Raw genomic sequence first — 21,299 nt, 5'->3', positions numbered from 1 at the left:
TTGAATAGACTACAATATTTTCAAAGGAAAGGTGGGAAGATTGGGCCCTGGGTGCCAGTAAACAGGATTTATAGCCTGTGGACTATCTGACATTTTTGGAAAACACTATCTAGGATAATGCCTCATGGGACAGTCTTCTAGATTATCTGTTATGGCACTGACCTTCTAGCACCAACAATGCAGTTCAGGTAAAGTGAATGCCTATTTGAGTGATTTTGAATTGGGTTGCCCTAGTATAATTGCTATTTTCTGTACAAAAGTGGATTAGAGAGCACCTTCTGTGTTTGGCAGCAAGAACCAGAAACATACACTTATTTCTTGTCCCAGACTTGAGCAATCTGCTGGTCAAATATTGACCATATGACTGAGTTCTGTGAAGGTGGAAACTCCTTCCAAAGCTAAACTAACACACCAAGATCTGTGTTGCAGGGACAGTGAATGCTCTGGGTTGTTTTCCCACTGTCCTGCCTGCAGAGCTGTCCAGATAGCGTTCTCACAATATAATATAGCCATTAAAATGGAGCACTCTCAGGGGAGTCGCAGTATTCAGCAAAACAATGCACTGCTTACGTACGGAATTATAGGGTTAGTAATATTGTGGAGGTCCAGTAGCTATCATGGCTGTCCATACTTCAGTGCTTTTTCATTTACAGAACAAATAGATATGTAATCAAATTTTACTTATTATTTAGTTTATTTTTGTTTTTTTGTTTTTTGTTTTTTTTTCTGTACTGGGCTAGAGGTTGCAAGGATTTTGTTTTCAATTTGTAACCACGGATCTTTTCTTCCATCATGACTGCTTACAGGGACCCTGCCCAGTAGTTTAGGGTAATGGTGCCACTCAGTGAAACAGAAAAATCAGCTCCCTGTTACAAAATGGCAGAATTTTAGGTTTTGGGAACGGGCTATTCAGCAAGCACTCGAACATTGATACTTTCCATGGAAATATTGGCCATGTTAACTTTTTGGCTGTTACTTGTTACTATTTTTTTGGAAACTTCAAAAACATTTAGAGAGGTCCCTTCCATTTCTGTTCATACACATATTATTCACACACATACATATTATATTCATACATATACTTCGTGTTTCTGTGTGAGATATGTGTATAAAATAAATTTGATATATAATGTAAATACAATTACATGTACATACATACATCGTAGCTGTGCTTCTCAGATCAATTACAAAGGTAATGTGGCATAAGTGATTCCATTCTAACGGGCCTTTTCAGCTGGCTATAAAACTTACGCAGACTGACCTTTCAGACTGAAACTTTCCACATTTGGTCACAGCCTGAAAGTGAAAATGGTTCAGACAGTTTTAGACACCGAGGTGTAAAGTGTACACTCTTGCCACAATAAAGAACAGTTTTGCAACTGCTGTTTTTCCTTTTGCAGAGTGGAGTGGGAGGCTTGTCTCTCCTCAGATGTGGGAGAAATGTGTAATTTGCCAGAAACTCTAGAGGTGTAGATGTCCTTTTTGGTAGTCGAGTGAAAAATCTCATTTCACTTGGCTGCAGGTAGATGGCTTGAAAAATATATATTGCGCCCTGGTTTGTGTTATAGGATAGAGGCTTGTTGTTTTTAAAGTAAAACAATCCCACAACGTTGTACTGGGGCTGCACCTACTGCATAAGAGACTCATTTAATGTGCATGTGGAAAATGGTGTGTATGTAATGAGGCAGCCTGCAGAAACAACCGCAGCAAGACTCTTGCAAGAGTCAGTGGCATCCAGCCAGGATTCCCTGATATCCCTGTGGGTCTGCAAGGATCTATTGGCTTTGGAGTAAAGCTGAGTTAATTCCAAATCTCCCCTATCCTTGTTCCCCTTCCACTTCCATGAAGAACACAAAGTAAAGTCTGAACACTGAATTTCTCTACCGCTGTGCAAGTGTAATCCATCAAGGGCAATGAGAGTAGTTTCTATAGGAATTTATATATTATTATATTAAAATGCCTTTAATAGACACTTTCCATAGAGCCACCTATAGGCTCAGCATAGCATCTCTATAGAAAAGCATCACTTAGCTGGAAATGATCTTTACCATTCATACACAGTTAATAACTCTAATGAGCTTCAAAAGTCCAGTTGGAAAACTGGTTAAAAGATGAGTGAGAAAGCTAGGGCCAGAACAATGTAAGATTTTTATTATGTGCTTTCTTTTTCCAGATGGAAAAATAATGAACATTGACAGGAAATTATCAAGCATAAATGACCTGTAAATTCACTGCCTGCAAAGCCTGTAAAATTAATGGGATATTTCTCGGACAGTTGGAGAACCTGAAAATCCAAACAAATGGACAAAACTCTACCCATCTTAAAACTAGGTTACATTTTTATTTAAGGTTGTCAGATGACATTTACGGCGGCTTCATCAAGTCCAGTGATACAGGAGTCATCAGCAAAGCTATGGAGTTTTTTTTTTTTTTTTTGAGGCTCAGATAAAACTTTCCCTTCCAGGCATTTTCTTTGATAGACATACTGTATTACTGTACTGTTTTAAATCCTGAGTAGGAAAATCAAGCACCTGCAGCAGCTTCTCTGTTCCATCCATCTAGAGCCAAATCCTGATCTCATTTAAGTCAGTGGGAGTTTTGGCATTGATTTCAATGGGGCCAGAACATATTCTGTACACATGCTCCACCCTTATTCAGTTTTAAAAAAAAAATCCGCCTGAAGTCTGTGTCTATCAAGTGATTTTCATGATGTTTTCTTGTGTTGTTGTGCTCTGTCGTAAGTTCTAGGCAAGCGGACCTTCCTCCGAATTTTGCTCTTTAGAAATCTGGTAGAGGGTTGGTTTGATGTGCACGCGGTATCTGTGCCCTCAGTCTATAAAGCATAGCTGGTAGGTTTCATTTTAATCTTGTCATTGGTGACTATTTCCCCATTAAGAGCTAAGTTATGTCTGCTGACCACATGCCGTCACTGGGGTTTTACAGAGATGCACCACCCTATGGGGAGAAGTTCTCAGACTCCTAGGAGGAGTGTCCACATTACTGTACTCTTTTAAGGAGCTTAGCATACTTCCCCATCTTTGGGTACAGCTGGCCAGTACTTTGGGGGAACAAGCCATGACTCCATCTACACTCATTGAGGGTCCAGGGCTCCCACAAGAACTAGCCAATGACCAGACCTTGTGCTTCAATGAAGGCAGCAACTGCAAATCTGCCTGACCCTTACACAGACGATATAAAGCATGGGGAAGTTCCTTACTTCATAGATTCTAAGGCCAGAAGGGATTATTATGATCATCTAGTCTGGTCTCCTGTACAACATAGGCGATAGAATTCCCCCAAAATAATACCTAGAGCAGGTCTTTTAGAAAAACATCCAATCTTGATTTTAAAATGGTCAGTGATGGAGAATCCACCATGACCCCTGATGGATTGTTTCCATGGTTAATTACTTTCACAGTTAAAAATGTACACCTTTTTTCCAGTCTGAATTTGTCTAGCTTCAGGTTCCAGCCACTGTCTCTCATTATACCTTTTCCTGCTAGATGGAAGAGGCCATTATTAAATAGTTTTCCCCACGTAGGCACTTACAGACTGTAATCAAAACCCCTTAACCTTCTCCTTTTTACACTAAATAGACTGAGGTTTTTGAGGCTGTCACTGCAAGGCAGGTTTTCTAATCCTTTAATCATTCTCATGGCTCTTTTCTGAACCCTCTCCAATTTATCAATATCATTCTTGAATTGTGGGTACCAGACCGGGACACAGTATTCAAGCAGTGGTCACACCAGTGCCAAATACAGAGGTAAAATAACTTCTCTACTCCTACTAGAGAATCCCCTGTTTATGCATCCCAGGATCGCATTGTCTCTTCCAGTAACAGTCTCACTGGGTGCTCATGTTCAGCTGATTATCTACCCCTCAAATGTTTTTCAGAGTCACTGCTTCCCATGATACAGTCCCCCATCCTGTGAGTATGGCCTACATTTTTTGTTCCTAAATTTAGCCATGTTTAAAAACTCATATTATTTGCTTGCACGCAGTTTACCATGTGATCCAGATTACTCTGAATAAATGACCGGTCCTATTCATTTACCACTCCCCCAATTTTTGTGTCATCTGCAAACTTTATCTGTGATTTTATATTTTCTTCCAGATCACTGATAAAATTGTTAAATAATGTATGGCTAAGAACTGGTCGTTTGGGAACCCACTGGAAACACATCCACTTGAGGCTGATTCCCAGTTTTTAATCCATTTGTGTGTGCCATGTTCATTTTACATCATTCTAGTTTTTAATCGAATTGTCATGCGGTACCAATTCAGTACCTTGCAGATGTCTTAAGTATATTATATCAACACTATTACTTTTACAACCAAACTTGTAATCTCATGAAAAAAAGATATCAAATTAATTTGACAGGATTTATTTTCCATAAACTTATGTTGTTTTGCATTAATTATGTTATTCTCCTTTAGTTCTTTATTAATTGAGTCTTGTAACAGCCTCTCCATTATCTTGCTTGTGATCAAGGACAGGCTGGCAGGCCTATATTTAGCTGGCTCATTCCATTTTCCCTTTTTAAAAAATTAGCACAACATTAGCTTTCTTGCAGTCTTCTGGAACTTTTCCAGTGCATCAAGAATTATTGGAAATCAGCATTAATGGTCCAGCAAGCTCCTCATCCAACTCTTTTGAAACTCTTGGATGCAGGTTACCTAGACATCCTGATTTAAAAATGTCTATCTTTTGTAGCTGATGTTTAACATCCTCCCAAGATGCCAGTGGAATGGAAAGTATGTTATCACCATCTGAGGAGACTATGTCATCTGTCTTTCCCCAAATACAGAACAGAAATATTTATTGAGCACTTCTGCCTGTTCTGCATTATTACTGATAATTCTAGCATTTCCACCTAGTAATTGACCAATAACATTGTCAGGATTCTTTATGTTCCTAATATATTTTTAAATCTTCTCTTTATTATCCTTCTTTATTCACCACTATTATTTGGTGGCTGAATAAGGCTGAGGCAGATCTAGTGTTAAATAAGATGAAAAGACTAAAGCACAACTTAGTTCTAGTGCCTGTGTGTCCTCCAACAGGTTTGTCTTACAGATCTACAGTCTAACGTGTGTGGGGGAGAGACGGAGTACATTACACTGTAGCAAAATGGGCTTCCGAAACCCCCTCTACATTTACTGGGGAAGTAAACACTTGTAAGGAAGAATCCCCTAGCTGTGTTTTAGAGGGTGTGGAATGCCCTAGTTGGGGGGGAATCTAGAAGAGCGAGGAAAAAATTACGTTTTCCCTGCTCTGGTTGACAGGTACAGAGGCTGCTGTTATGAAAATCTGCAGGAGGAAAATGTAAATGTCTAATTGAAACACAAAGCAAAATTCTCCAACACCCTTACTCCCTCTCCCCCAACAACAAAAATAGAGAAAATAATGGGAAAACATAGTGAAATAGAGAAAACATAGTGTATAATTTTGTTTTTCAAAGCCTCCTTCCCTTTTTCTGAATTCCAGTTTTCTGTAAATGTCTAGATTTTTGTGTGTGTGGAGACTGCTAATTAGTCTCATGGTGCTTCTCAGTGGGGCTTTAATCCTGCACCCGCCAGAAGGGGCTGGGAGGATTGGGGCTGGGAAGTTGTTTGCAGGCAGATAACCAGTGAGATGTGAATGGGCAGGAGAGAGTAACAGGGAATGCTTTGCAGTTTGAAGTAGCAGTGGACGGAGAAGTTAGGCAGTGAACAGACAGGGAAAGTAGGACTTCTATTAAGGCAAAATCTCCTGTGGTTTTTGCTTCTCTTAGATCCATGTAAATGCTTAAAGTGGTATTGGATGAGAGAGGGAAGGAGTATTTTCAGGGGTGTAACTCAAGAGCTTCTGTTGAACAACTGAAATCTTACATGCTGCACAAGACAGAGGGCCTTGACCATAGTAGTGACATGTTCATTAACAGCCTTCTTTCTTCCTTTCTCTTAGGTGCAAGTGGGAAATACACCTCAGGACCAAAGAATTGTGGGATACATTTCTTGCACTCATTTGCAAGCTCTGGCAGGTATTGTCTGGATTTCCTTTTCTGAGTGTTGTTCTCATTGTGTTTCTAGTTCTGTGCCAGAAGTTTCTCTAATCAAGTGCAAGAGCAGTACATCTTTCCCCATTCTGCATTTGTAACAATGTCATGCAAGTAGCAAGGGAATGGAAAGAGAGAATAAGATATCTGTAAAAGCCACACATCATAGATTCTTCAGCCACTTCTTGAAACACAAACAAAAGTTGCACACCAGTAAAGATTTTAGTGATGGTATGTTGGGACCTGAACCTGTGCAGCACTGAGTACCCGCTACATTCTGTTGGCTTAAAAATCAAGGGTGCTCAGCACCATGCAGGATCAGGCCGATAAGTATCAAAGTAATTCCCAGGCATTAGGTACAATGGAGAAATAAACCATTTCTTTTCTGAAGCATCCGTTGGTGATCCAAAACTGTCACTATTTTTATATATTACGCTGCAACTCACACTGCTGCACCAAGAAGAAGAATAAAATAAAATTGTCGATGACAGTACCATAATTGGTCAGGAATTTTCCATCAAAATGTTTGAGACAGAAAATACAATTTTCGCAAAATTGCAACATTCTCATGGGAAAATGGAAATTATTTCAGTTTTCTGTTGGGAAAATCTAAAGAAAATATTTAGTTAGGGTCAGATTAACCCAAATCAAAACACATTTCTGATCAGGCAGACACATTAATGTTCCTGGCCTATAGAGGACAATAGCAGCATGAAGACAGCAGACCCCTATGGGAAACTGGGGGCAATGAGACTCCTGAATTCAGCAGCTCAGGGAGGACACAGATTACTGTCAAACCAAGTCTACACAAAATATTTTGATTCCCCAATGAAATTTTTTCTGAATTCTCCAGTCCATGAAAAATTTTGAATTTCTCATCCCAAAACTTGGGGATAAAACCAAAAACTTTGAAATACCAAGTTTCTGACCTGCTTCTATAAAGATATTTCCCAGAATCCAAAGGAACAGTGTTTTCTGAGACTCATTCTAACGCACCAGAAAATCATAATAAAAGTTTATAAATAGAATAACTTCCTGCACCCTGAAAAAACATGCTAAGTAAAGCCGATCCATCATCACGCAGAGCAGTTCAAGTAGAAATCAAAAAGTTGGAAGAAGCCCAGATTCTCTGCCTGATTTTTGCTTGCCATCTCCAACATAAATTGTTAATAAGTTTATGCTCTGTTTAGAAAATATTACTGGTCCTATTTTAAAAACGTTTTCCATTTCTTCAGCTGCTACCATATATAGTGCTTGCTATGTTATATGCATTGTTTCATGAAATACTTTCCAACATCATGTAAAACAGACTACATAAAATACAATAAAAAGCCCAGCAGTGGCTCGGAGACTACGAATTGTATATGTTTTTGAACTCTTTTAAAAAAAGAATGGGGAAGATGTTATTTATCAGTAGATTTCTCAGCTCTTCTTAGTGTATGTATATCATTGTGGATCCCACTGTAGGTACATATGCCCCTTATGTACATGAGACCAAAGTCTTGATTAGCAGTATGTGTTGGGGCTGTGCATGTGCCCTGCGTCTCTTTAAGCTCTTTCTGTACAGCGAGACAGAACCTGGTAGCGGTCTGACGAACTAACCTTTACCACCCACTGAGTCTTTCTGAAATTATTTGAAACGTTCAGAACTTTTCTGATCCATTGATAAAGAACCACCACAAACAAAATCAAGCCATGTGGTAGAGCCGGGTAAAATTCTCTTTTTTTTTTCCTTCAAACAATGCAGATTTGGATAACCAAATTATTTAAAAAGAAAAGGAGTACTTGTGGCACCTTAGAGACTAACCAATTTATTTGAGCATAAGCTTTCGTGAGCTACAGCTCACTTCATCGGATGCATACTGTTCACAAAAGCTTATGCTCAAATAAATTGGTTAGTCTCTAAGGTGCCACAAGTACTCCTTTTCTTTTTGCGAATACAGACTAACACGGCTGTCACTCTGAAACCAAATTATTTAAAGAATTTGTGAATATTGGCTAATTGTTTCAGTTGAAAAACCATTTACAATTAAAAAAGAGAGTCAAAATGTTTGACATTTTCAAAATAAAATGTTCCAACTTCAATTCAAAATGACATTTAATTTCAAAATTACCTTTGTTTATTTTTTAATTAGAGGTAGAAAAGGTTGAAATTTAAATAAAACATTGTTTTGGATTGAAAGAATTTTTTTCCAAATGTTTTTGGACTTATCAGCTAACCAAAAAATGTCTACCATCTGGACTGAATGTTGAATGTAGACCGACTTGTATGCCCCCAGTCGGTACAGAGCACCTGAACATGGCAGATTCAACACCTGCGGACTTTAAGCCCTGCTCTTCTTGCAAAGGATTAATTCTCCTGTAAAATGGATACAGCAGATGCCTCTTCTGTTTAGGAGAGACCCATATACTGGAGAGGTGCTTGGTATGCTAGTCATTCTCATTGAGCATGCACAGTTGAAGTTTCATCTACTAAAGCAATCTCTGAAGATTTGGGAGGAGACGGCAAAACTCAGATACCAGATAAACAGACCCTCTTGAGTGCCCCAATGAACAAAGATGCCACACCTCAGACCAGCATAGAAAAGAAAATGCCCAGAAAAGACCCAGTGCTCATACTGATACCAGCACTGATGTAGAAACCAATGCCTCTGGTATGAAGAGAGGCCATCCTGAGCACAGGAGCAGAGACTCCAGGTGAACTCAATGTCTTTCTACAGGGACAGACCACATACTTTCTGGGAAGAAAATCACTAAGCCCCTCATGGCATAAAACCCAGTGGTAAAGAGCAGCCTACCAGCACAGCACAGAGTGAAAGCTCCCCAGCACAGACCATGGTACTGGCAACACATCCTTTGATGTCAACAGCTGAACCAAGGCCACCTGAGATGCTCCTGAAAAAACTGAAAGTGGCTTTGGTGCTGGACACCTTCCAATGTCAGTGTAGACTTTGGTACAGAGAGCACCATATGCCTTAGTGTTGTCCATAGAGGAGATGTACTCCTTTTCACTACCAGAGCACACATTGTCACTTTCCTCAAAGTGGAGAACCCTCTCCTGTTAGATCCATGGAGATATCCTAGAAAAGGCAGCTGTCTCTTGTTACAGGGCTCAGCCATTGTCACATCAGGAATGGTACGGTATCAGATAAGCCATACATATCCATTCAACATACCTCTGTTTCCCTGTTGGGCTTACTGGGATCTACCCTCATATTCTTCTGCAAGCCAATCTCTGTTGCATTCGAGGAAGAAGAAAAGATTACACTCCCTGGTGGCATCCCTCGCCAGACCATTGACAACAGACAGCAAGGAGTACCACGAGGAACCAGACCTCAGTCCAGAGTATCATCATCGTCCTAATTCACCACCTAATGACCTTTCTTCATCTTCTGATGAAGCTGTGCCATCAGCACAGGTACTGGCACTGTACTTTGTCATTTCAAGAACTTGTCATGACAATTGCACAAACCCTAGAAATAGAGACAATGATGATGCAAGAAAAGTCTTATGAGGTATTTGAAATATTGACAACTTCTGGCCTGGCCAGAATTGTCCTCTCTATAAATGAAGGGTTTCTCAATCCTGCTAAGGCTCTTGGGCAAATACCTGCCATGATACCACCCATAGTGAAAAGAGTGGGCGATGGGGTGGATCACTTGATGGTTACCTGTTATGTTCATTCCCTCTAGGGCACCTGACATTGGCCACTGTCGGAAGATAGGATACTGGGCTAGATGGACCTTTGGTCTGACCCAGTATGGCCATTCTTATGAGTGGAACAGAGGTGCCAAGTCCCTTTAAAAAGGGTTTGAGTGCATGACTGACTTTCAGAAGCAGCCTTATCCCATTGGGCACCGTCTGTCATAACACTGGATAGTTGGGTGCTAGAGATCATCACCAATAGCTACCCTCTTCAGTTCTACTCTTCCACCCTATTCACCCACCCACCTTTCTCATCCTTGTTCGGGAACTCTTCTTGCAAAAGTCTGTTACAGGCAGAAGTCGCCTGGTTGTTTCATCAAGGAGCCATAGAGGAAGTACCACTAGAATTCAGGGGAGGAAGCTTCTACTCCTGGTAATTCCTTATCCTAAAGAAGAAACGACATCTTTGTCCCTTTCTGGACCTGAGGAGACTGAACAAATACATGTGCAAGCTCAGCTTCAGTTACACAGTTATGCTTGGTTTTCTCACAGCTGACAGAGTCAAGGTTCCTCAAGGGCCTCCTATGTACCTATCCAACTATGAGAGACCTGACTCCGATGTAGGATCTCAACATTGTCCTCAAGAAACTCAGGGAGCTTCTGTTCAAGCCACTTTTAGATTGTTCAAAATATCACCTTACCCTCAGGATGGACTTTCTATTTGCTATCACCTTAGTATGGAAAGTCAGCAAACTCCAAGCCTTTACAGACAGACATTCTTTCATAGGGACAAGGTGGTATTGAGACCACACCATAAGTTCATCTCTAAAGTGGTCTTGGAGTTTCACCTAAAACAGTCCATCAACCTGCCAGTCATCTTCCTGAAAACTCACTCGATGCTGGAAGAGAAGAAGCTACATAAGTTGGACGTTTCAAGAGTCATGCTCTTACCTTACCAAGACCAAGTCCTTAGAATCCAGTTAATGTAATAAATGAAACAGTCGTTGAATAAATGATTTTGATAAAGAACAGTTGCTTACCCTACAGTAAGAGTGGTTCTTTGAACATAAGAACAGCCATACTGGGTCTATCTAGCCCAGTATCCTGTCTTCCCACAGTGGCCAATGCCAGGTGCCCCAGAGGGAGTGAACAGAACAGATAATCATGAAGTAATCCATCTCCTGTCACCAATTTCCAGCTTCTGGCAAACAGCGGCTAGAGACACCATCCCTGTCCATCCTGGCTACTAGCCATTGATGGACCTAAATGTTGAGATGTTGTAGTTAGCCTATACAGCTACAGCGAGACCTATGTTGTCTCCCCATCTCTTGGTAGCCATGTCAGTCTCATCCAAAGGCCAGGCCTCTTGTGACAGAGAATCTAAGTGGATCATGCAGTGTAATTCCACCTGCTGCCAGACAGTTGCTCCCTCTAAACGTCAAGGCATACTCCCCGGGGGCACAGGCAGCGCCTTCCGCCTGCTTTAGACACATGATCTGCAACATGGAGCAACTCACTGATCTTTTTGCCCTTGACATGGCAGCTAGAGCTGATGCTGAGTTTGAGAGAGCCATTCTGCAATTGTTATTTGACTGATGCAGCTGAAACACCTCTTTCCCACCATCTAGTGAGATCCAAACTGACACATACTTGAAGGAAAAAAAAATAAGTTACTGTGGTTCTTCAAGGTGCTGTAGTCAGTGTGGATCCAGTGGCCTGCCCTCTGTCCCTGCTTTTCATAGTTCTTGGCTAGTGCAGACTTTGAATTATGAGGAAACAAAGAGTTGCAGCCGCTCCACCCTTTGTGCCTTCATACAAGAGCACAAGGAGGTAAAGGGTATATGAATGGCCCTAATGAACACTGCGGTTCAGAATAATTCAGTCTTGCGCCCACAAGGAGCACTGACCCCTACAGCTGGTTTCACGCTGCCTACAACATCTCAAAGAATCAGTTACTGAAGGGTAAGTCAGTGTTCCTTAGCAAAATAAGTTATTTGTTCAAAGGTGGTTTCATTTATTACACTAACTGGATTCTAAGGATTTGATTTGTAAAAGTTCATAATATATTTTGCAATATCAGCAATTCAGGTTTGGAAAATAAGCTGTGAGAATTAGCTGCCCTATCTCTAAAACCAAAAATGTCCTGTTCAGGTTAGAATTTATAGTAGTTGCAATAATAAAATAAAGGACAATCCTGCAAACCCTTACTCAATACATAGGATCAGACCCCAAGTTAGCAGGAGCTGTGTGTGCCCACAATGAGCTGTATTTTACTTAATGTGGCTATAATTGTGCTTGAAGTAGATGGGAAGAACAATCCCTTTTGGGCTGCACTAAGACTACTGCAGATATGGCCTTATGCAAAACATAGATTTATTATAAATGGATGGAACCTTGAACCTATGCTCCAGGTCAGAGCATGTTCACGTTAACCTAGACAAGGACAAGTAGCACACATTTTGTTTGGTCAGTGTTTCAGCAACAGTGAGACAGTCTGGAACAGAAGTGGCAATCACTATAGTAAATTGAAGAGACTGAATAGCTTTAAAAAGAGACATGACTTTTCAGCACCATTTTAATAATGTAAGATTCTTCTTCAGTTTTCTATTTTTATCTCTGTATTCTGGTAACATCTTGCTCTGAGCATTCATTTTCTGGAGCCTAGGGCTGCAGTTGTTCTGAGTCCTGATTTAGATTCTTAGCTTCCATTTAGCTCTGGTCCCTTTTCACCACCCAGTAACCCACTCTCTCAGCTAGGTTTTGACACCAGTGCTGTCTGTTTGTCCTCTAATCTTTTATGGAATCTAACAGAATGGGGAAAAACATGTTCACTTCTCAGAGTCTGAGCTTCTCCCTTTAAAAATAAGAAGTACCCTTCGTAGTTCTACTTTCGTATGTTTGCTTCATATTTTCAGGCTTATCTGTCAAGCTATATCAAAGACAACAGAATTACATTTAAGAGCCTACATGTCCTTCAGTTAGTCATATTATTTTATGTAATGAAATGGAAAACAAACTCCTAACAGTTTGGCACAGCTGTTTTCTGTTAAGTGTATTAATGACTTGATTCAAAACATTTCACCTTTTTAAAAAAGAGTAATGATAGAAAAAGAATAGGTGTGGCATCTATTAAAAAGACAAACATTTTAAAAGGTTACCATTTCATTCAAATAATAAGATACTGCTCAGGGTAATTTGGACCCCCTTCTAGGATATATAAACTTGCACACAACAGCTTTGATGTTTGGATAAGATGTAAAATGGAGGGATCTGAGCCCTTATGGCTATTAAAGATACCATAGCACTTACTGCAAGAGATGTCCTGGCCAAATTCTGTTGTAAGCAGTTATATATCTTTTTACACCTAAAATTCACCCTTTTCATTAAAATGGAACTGGATATAGATTTTTTTTTTTAATTTACTGTCCTGGACCTGTTTTGTAGTGTTTCTGTTATTAAATTGCTGCTTAGAATCATTCCAGAAGTAGCTGCATTTCAGTGGTAGATGGAGTGTTCCTTTAATGAGGCTTGAACTTCTTACCTACCTACCTCACAGGGGGATTATGAAGCTTGATTGGTTCTTTCATGCCTGCAAAATGTTCTGCTATCCACTGATAAAAGCTGCTTTAAAAGTGCCAGGTATTATTGTTTGGAAGGTGGGGTAATCATCTTCTGGCTTGGCTGAAGTCAGAGACCTTATTGCAAATGTAAGGACCATTTTTTTCAGTGAAGTACAACTAACACTTCAGTTGTTAATGGTCCCGGAGGAGTTTGCATATCCACTATGCAAGTGGATCTCCAAATTATATTATTAATTTATTTGAAGATGCTTTCTGTTTACAAGGTAACAATAGTCCTGAATGAACTCTGAGGTTGACATGTTGACAGCAAAACAAATCAACCAAAAAAACCATTTAAATCTTCAAGGATGCAGGCTGAGGAGTTTTAGCACAGGATATGGTTGTTACCCAGTGAACAGACAGTACTCCAAAACTACTATTATTGAATTACAATTTGTAAGTAAATATTCATATTTTAAATGAAAGAAAAATACAAATATCAAGATAAGTGAAGTTGGTAAGGGATAAGTTTTATTAAAAACAAAAAAATTAAAATCCACATTTCACTTTTCTTTCGTTCCCCACTTGTCGCCAGGCTTCACCAACTCCCATGTTTTTACCACCTTATTTCCTTCTTAAAAACAGCATAGTTTCTCCCTACAGATAACCAAGGCCCTCCTCCCTAGCTTTATATTAATCAATGGGAGCTTTGCCAGTGACTTCACTGGGGCCAGGAACTCACCCATTGCTTTTCAAAAATGAATGGAAAGGAGAAGCTGTGATTCTCCACTGGAAACACAAACAAGCCATTCATTCTGGGCAAAAGGGACTGGCTGACCTGGAGGAAGTGGAAGAGAGAATCCAGAGGGTTTTTAAAAAAATTCTCTTTCTGTGGTTTGACAGTTTGGTTTTTGTTGCTCTTTGGTATTTCCCACCATGTTCTTCCTTGAAAATGGTGGAGTTGAAGGGATTAGGAAGCATCTTTCTTGGTGGCAAGAGCTTGAAAATGTTGAATGCAGGAACCAGTTAAAACAGAGGATTTTGTCTTTTTCTAAATCAGTTGTAGAGACATAACTGTAGAGCAATTAGTGCAAATCTCTGTACTCTGGTTAAGTACTGATGTTAGCCAATCAGAACACAGAGAGTCTGAGTCTGAACAGTTACTGAGAATTGCATGCCTGGGGGCAAAGAAATTACAGTTTTTAGTTACAGTCTGGCAACCCTATTCTAAGATTTGCTGGGACAATTGTGTTTAGTGAACAGTAAGTGAGTGGTTTGTAGAATGACTACTTGGCTGGGTACTCTGTATTCTGGCAGGACTTCTCCATTCTTAGTTGTCATTAGTTTTGCATCAGAAGCTATTGATTGCTCAGGTCTGGTAGGACTGGGCACCACCAATAGTCCCCCTGCTGCTAGATACACAGTGTAGAGTAGCTGTCGTGCAGCTTTGGACTTCCTGCATTCCTGAAGAAATTCTTGGTGGGGCTGGCCTCTGGGGATCAGTTAACCTTAATCTCTCAGATGTAGGGAATGGGGCTTCTTCAAGGAGTGTCCCTATGAGTGCGCCACTTTAGGTGCGCTAGCAACCCCTGCACCTTTGATCAGAGATTTCTCATAGCAGCGTCTGTTTGGCCCGCGCATGCGTGTTAGTCAGTCTTAAGTGCCATTGTTAATATCACTGCATGGGTGAACTGCCCTCAGTTCTGCTGGAGCTCTGGCAGTTGTCCTATTGAGATTTCCACAATCAATTTCTCAGTCTTACTGATATTAGTCGCAGTGGTAGTTTTCCATAATTAGTAAATACTTTTGATATAGATTTTTTTCTTTAAAAAATTATTTTCTTTTTTCTATATGGTATTTAGATATTTGATAGTTACTACTACTTACTGGGAGGTAATGCCCAGTTCTCCTGGCTTCAAGCACTGTCTGTTGTGCTGGGAGGTGATCCCGGTCAGCAGTGGGCACTCCTGCTGTATCCATTTCCTCAGGGAATTGCACATTGCTCAAAAGTGCAACTTTTGTCTGGCACGGAAATCAAGATTCAGAAAAAAAGAGAGAGGAAGTTTCATCTCCTTATGATGGAGACCTCTCTACATCCAGCCTCTGACCCAGGCCAAGGAACAATCCCCTTCCCCTGTATGTTGGTCCCCAAGCAAGTCTGCTGCCTCGGAACCCCACACTTCCAAGGCATCTAAGAAGACGACACAGGACTCCTCTCATAAGCCTTTGAAAGAACATGCCCCTGGCTCTAAAAAGCAGAGGTCACTGGTTTTCTCAGCTACCATGGCACCACTAGCTCTTCAGTCAGGTACTGTTGAGGCTCCCAGTTCCTCAGAACCCATGTCACAGCTAGACTGCAAGGCAGCAAAGCCACAGGCCCAGAGAGACCATCAGTACCATTATCAGACTGAAACAGCAAGAAGAGCTTTTCCTGTGCTTCCTCTGACCATGCTTCCCTTGGAGCTCACGAGATCTTCAGTACCATCAACAACTGCTCTTCCCTCCAAGAGCCCAAAGCCTGGGTACCTTTAGTGTCCTTGGTCACAACTACCTCAGCAGAGACTTCAGCCTCAGGAGTTCTGTTTTCCCTGGGACCTGGCTGTATCTGAGATGCCCGGCTCTCTGCTCCTTGGCTCCAATGTGCTGTCAGTACTGAGAACATCCAGATTGCCTGAACTTCACCCGATATCAGCTGTTTCACCTCACGTCTCTCCAGGCACGCCACCATTCCAGAGTGAACTTGAGGAAGAGGATTCTGATGAAGCCCTTGCCTCGTTCTCTCAAATGTCAGTTCAGGGCTCTCCTCCTAACTCCAACAGAAGCCCCTTCCTAGAAGCCTCTGCTGAAGCTGCAACTTTTCGTGGCCCACGATTACCACCAATGCCTCACTAGTATGAGCGCCCTTGGGTGGCTCCTCCTATGTCTTAGGCACCTCCTCCATGTCCATATTGGGACCCCGGGGCAGCTTATCACCAACAGTTTTCCAGAGCATCAGGTTCCACCCATCATAGACAGAGGCATCCAGCATCACCTATTCCCTCCAGGAGGCCTGATCCTCCAGGGGAATCCTTTGAAGAACAGGAGGCTAGAGCTGATGAAGGGATTTCTCCTATGGCTAACATTTCCTTTTCATCGCCAGATGAAACACTTATGCCTCCTCCTCCTCCATCCCTGGCAGATGATTTTAAACATTTCCAGGATCTGGTTAGGAGGGCCGCAGATGCTGCAGATGACCTTCAAGGAGGTGACAGAGCCTCATCATAAACTGTTTGGCATCATCCATTCACTCTCCTCAACCTGCAGAGCCTTGCCTGTTAATGAGGCTCTTCTGAACCCAGTGAAGATCGTCTGGCACACCCCAGCTTCGATTCTGCCTACATACAAAAGAGTAGACAAGTAGTATTATGTCCTAGGAAACGAAATGTTTATATTCTTATCCATCACCTACTCTTTGATAGTTGACTCAGTGAATGAACATGGTAGTTAGCACCATGCTAAGACCATGCCTCATGACAAAGACCACAAGTGTAGGGACATACTGGGGAGAAAGTTTAGAATTGCCAGTTATCAGGCTTCGATGGCAAACAACAACCATGTGAATTACACCAAACCGACCTCTTTTGTGGACCATCTACTGACAGAATACAGGGAACAGTTCCAGGCAGTTATTGCAGAGGGCCAGCTACTTCCCAGGACAACCCCGCAAGCCTCTTCTGAGCCGCTGATACCTCCACCTGTTCGATTGCTTCAGCGGTGGGAATGAAAAGAGCCTCCTGGCTCCAACTCTCTGAATTTCTGAAAGAGGTCCAGAGTACAGTACAGGACCTTTTTTTTGATGAGTCCAGCTATTTGCAGATGGCATGGAGGAGTCTCTGCGAACACCGAAAGACTCTAAAGCTACCTTAAAAAGAAAAGGATTACTTGTGGCACCTTAGAGACTAACACATTTATTTGAGCATAAGCTTTCGTGAGCTACAGCTCACTTCATCAGTTGCATCCGATGAAGTGAGCTGTACCTCACGAAAGCTTACGCTCAAATAAATTGGTTAGTCTCTAAGGTGCCACAAGTACTTCTTTTTGCATACATTTTGTTTCTTCTTCTTTGAGTGTTCAGTTGTTTGGATCCACCAGTTCTTTCCCAGAGGAAAGTCATTCTTCAATGATGTGCTGAATGGATGGAGTATTATTGGCAGCACAGGGCTGGTTCTAGAAAATGATAAATTATCTGAAAAATCAGGCCACAGGGCTCTCGAATTGGGTACCCATTTTTTGACATGAAGGTCTGTGCTTCAGTTGCCCTTGAAAGAGGAGTTGTGAAGCTAAATCCGTCAGTGTCTGTGTAACACGCAGATGCTAAATAGGACTGAAAGGGACTTTCTGGATCATCTCATGCAGTCCCTTGCTATTGCAGGGAACAGTGTCATACAATCCTTTTCATAATTTATCAAGCTTCATCTTAAAACTGCCCAAAAGTGTTGTCTATGAAAAGGAGAGAGTCCAGAGATGTCCAAGAAGACAGTGGTACAATACAGTATATAAAGCCATCCTAGCAACCCCCAACAGGCTCAAATGCTGGTTTAAAACAGACTTGCATGGAATCTGCTTATAAGATTGGCCCTACGCAACCTTGGCATAGGAAAAAGGAGATGATTATCTGTTGTATTAATTTAGATGGAATATATGGGCCCACAGAGTCAAAGGTGTTAATATGATCCTGTAGCTGTCCAACATTAAATGATTTTAAACAAAGTTTGATATACAGAAACCTCAGCCTGCTAAATACTATGGCAAACAATTAAAAATCCTTTTAAACCTTTTATTAAAGATACAGAAAATGAAGAAAAAACAGTTAAAGCATTTGAAATGTAACATATTAAGTAAGGCTTTCATTTTAACAACATCCTTTGTTTCCTTTCCTTTTCTCTGGAGTTAGTCTTTAGAGGGTATTCTTTTTGGGGGGGAAAGAAGAAGTTAATTGAGAGAGGCTGGAGCTACCATTGTTGTTAAAGTCCAATCCTGTTTCCTAGAAAGCAAAACAAGACACACACACACACACACAAAAGCAGAAGAAAGAAAGAAAATGCAGGTTCTTTCTTTGGTGTTTACGCTCAATTGCAACTTCACTGCTGGAAAAACATGGGCACAGCATACAAGCTTTTCAACCACTCCAAGAACTGGCAAATTTATTCATCAGGCTGTTTAGGGGATTGCTTTTATCTGCTTCTGCTCACAGGCTTACAGTAATGTTGCAAAATATGCAGTCTTGGCCAGCTAAGCCAGACTCTTGTTAGAAGACAACAGGAGAAGCATAGGAAATAGAAGAAAAAAGGTGGGGAAGAAAAAAGACTCATTGGATTGGGGTGACAAGGTCTCACATGCCTGGTGGCAGTAAGGAATCAGCCAGAACTGGTGGAGGTGGCAATGTCATCCGAGTTCCTCTGTTAGATCGGTCTGGTAAGGACAGCTCTTGGGATCAGGACTACGAAGGCCCACTGATGTTACAGTGGATCTCAAGGATAAATGACGGTGGCAGCCATGATAGTGAAGCTTGCTCTTTCCCCTTCTTTTAGTCAGCAGTTGTCCCCCTTCACTTCCTCTGTAACAACTTTGATCTCAAAGCTTCTTTTATTTTAAGGACACTGAAAGGGAGTGAAGGGCAGAATAGTCCATCCACCCACTATTTTGTCCACCTGCAGGCCTAATTTCTGACACCAGTTTTGATTAATTGATTTCTGGTCTTGCATTGTTCTTGTTTATGTGGCGTGCTCGTAACACAGTCCTTGCATTACATAAGTAGGTGTTTTTGTTTGGATTGATACAGTCTGTCTCTGTCTCTTTTTTGCATCTTTTCACACCAACATTTGTTATTATAGGTTATTGTAACATTTTATTAATTTTCATTCAGTTTTCAGAGATGAGCTCTGTCAAGGTTCCTTCCCCACTCTGAACTCTAGGGTACAGATGTGGGGACCTGCATGAAAGACTCCCTAAGCTTATTTTTACCAGCTTAGGTTAAAACTTCCCCAAGGTACAAACTGTTTTACCTTTTGTCCTTGAACCTGCCACCACCAAAGTGTCTAATAAAAATAACAAGGGAAGTGCCCACTTGGAAACGTTCCCCCCCCCCGCCAATATCCCCCCAAGCACTACACCCCTTTTCTGGGGAAGGCTTGATAAAAATCCTCACCAGTTTGCATAGGTGAACACAGACCCAAACCCTTGGATCTTAAGAACAATGAAAAAGCAATCAGGTTCTTAAAAGAAGAATTTTTAATTAAAGAAAAAGTAAAAGAATCACCTCTGTAAAATCAGGATGGTAAATACCTTACAGGGTAATCCGATTCAAAACACAGAGAATCCCTCTAGGCAAAACCTTAAGTTACAAAAAGACACAAAAACAGGAATATACATCCCATTCAGCGCAACTTATTTTATTATTAAACAAAACAGAATCTAATGCATATCTAGCTAGATTACTTACTAACTCTTTACAGGAGTCCTGACCTGCATTCCTGCTCTGGTCCCGGCAAAAGCATCACACAGACAGAGAGGACCCTTTGTTCCCCCCTCCACCCTCCAGCTTTGAAAGTTTCTTGTCTCGTCATTGGTCATTTTGGTCAGGTGCCAGCAAGGTTATCTTAGCTTCTTAACCCTTTACAGGTGAAAGGGTTTTTCCTCTGGCCAGGAGGGATTTAAAGGTGGTTAGCCTTCCCTTTACATTTATGACAAGCTCACAATTAGGGTAAATTAACTAGGTTGTTTGCGCCCACTACTCCAGTTGGAAGGCTGTTCCAGAACCTCACTACTCTGATGTTTAGAAACCTTCTAATTTCCAGAAAAAATTTATTCCTGGCCAGTTCATACCCATTTGTTCTTGTGCCAACACTGTCGTATAGCTTAAATAGCTCTTCTTCGTCCATGGTGTTTATGGTGGTGCATGCTATAGTAAAGCCCCTGGGGAAACTAATAATTCTGTAGTCTATGAATGGTTTGAATGGTTAGCAAGCCTATAGCCTCATATCAAACAATGAGTATAAAATGACCATCCATTCTGAGAACTGAATGGAGTGGAGGTCCTGTGGACAAAATAGTTTGCAATCATGAAATTAAAGACTGTATCATAATGCGTATACAACCTTAATTCTGGAACTTCTTAACTTAACTTGCTTTACTTTGCAACCTTAATATTATACAAATTACATATAAAAACTACATTTAAAGAGAGTGTAATTCACCCCTTTGCAGAGAGCCAGCAGAAGGTCTACAAACCATTTAAGTCCCACTTCAACCTTATGTCAAGGACTTACACAGTGTATAGGCTTTGTGAAAGGTCTCTGCACAGAGGGTGAATTTTATTCATACTGTCCAAAACAATACCAGCCACTTTACATACAAATAGTAAGATATTCCTTTCCCCAAATTGTTTAAATATACACCCTGCAGTAGGAGAAAAGATGAAATACAAGGGCTTGTTTAGGGAGAGGGTGGGTAGGAGGGATTGGAGTGGGTTATGCTTTTATTCTTTTTATCTCCCTCCTGCGTATTTTGCTTTACGTCCCTAACTGTGTTCGTTAACTGCACGAGAGGCATGCAGCATTCAGAGTATCTATCTGTAAAGTTAAATATTGTTTTAAGCACATTCCCTTGTACTCAGGCGTTTTTACTTCGTGCTTCCCATAGGAGACACTACTGTTCGATGTGAGCAACTTGATCTGCTTCAAGATTGGCTGGCTGATTTCCGAAAATCTACCTCCTCCTCCAGCACAGCCAATCCAGAGGAGCTGGTGGCTTTTGATGTGATCTGTGGAGACCTCAACTTTGACAACTGCTCATCTGGTAAATCAAGCTTTTTTCCTTCCTCTCGAATACGTAGCATCACAGTGAGCTAGTAAGTTGTTGTAATGTCACGTCTAACTGCTTTAGAGCAGTGATCTGAAATTGTATATGGCTTTTGCAATCACATTTAAATAAGAATAAACTGCTATAAAAACTTTTAAAAATGGGAGTAAAGATTGTTAATCTGAGTGGGCAAACCCAATGTTTAAGAGACATCTAT

The 21,299-nt window shown here is 41.0% G+C and overlaps 1 protein-coding gene across 2 annotated transcripts in view; it reads left to right on the top strand.

Annotated features, from left to right (window-relative positions):
- The window catches only part of SMPD3 (sphingomyelin phosphodiesterase 3), a 253,523-nt gene that overhangs the window by 204,236 nt on the left and 27,988 nt on the right, over window positions 1–21,299 (top strand). For both annotated transcript variants that reach the window (XM_084644719.1, XM_084644720.1), the window contains exons 4-5: window positions 5,948–6,023; window positions 20,924–21,079. In XM_084644719.1, the coding sequence (XP_084500845.1) occupies window positions 5,948–6,023; window positions 20,924–21,079 (232 nt within the window). The remainder of the gene's footprint in view (window positions 1–5,947; window positions 6,024–20,923; window positions 21,080–21,299) is intronic.

The sequence above is a fragment of the Lepidochelys olivacea genome (genome assembly GCF_965140295.1).
Source record: "Lepidochelys olivacea isolate rLepOli2 genome assembly, chromosome: 12".
NCBI classification, from domain to species: Eukaryota; Metazoa; Chordata; order Testudines; family Cheloniidae; genus Lepidochelys; species Lepidochelys olivacea.
The sequence above is the reverse complement of the archived record's forward strand: the minus strand, read 5'-3'. Positions and strand labels throughout refer to the sequence as shown.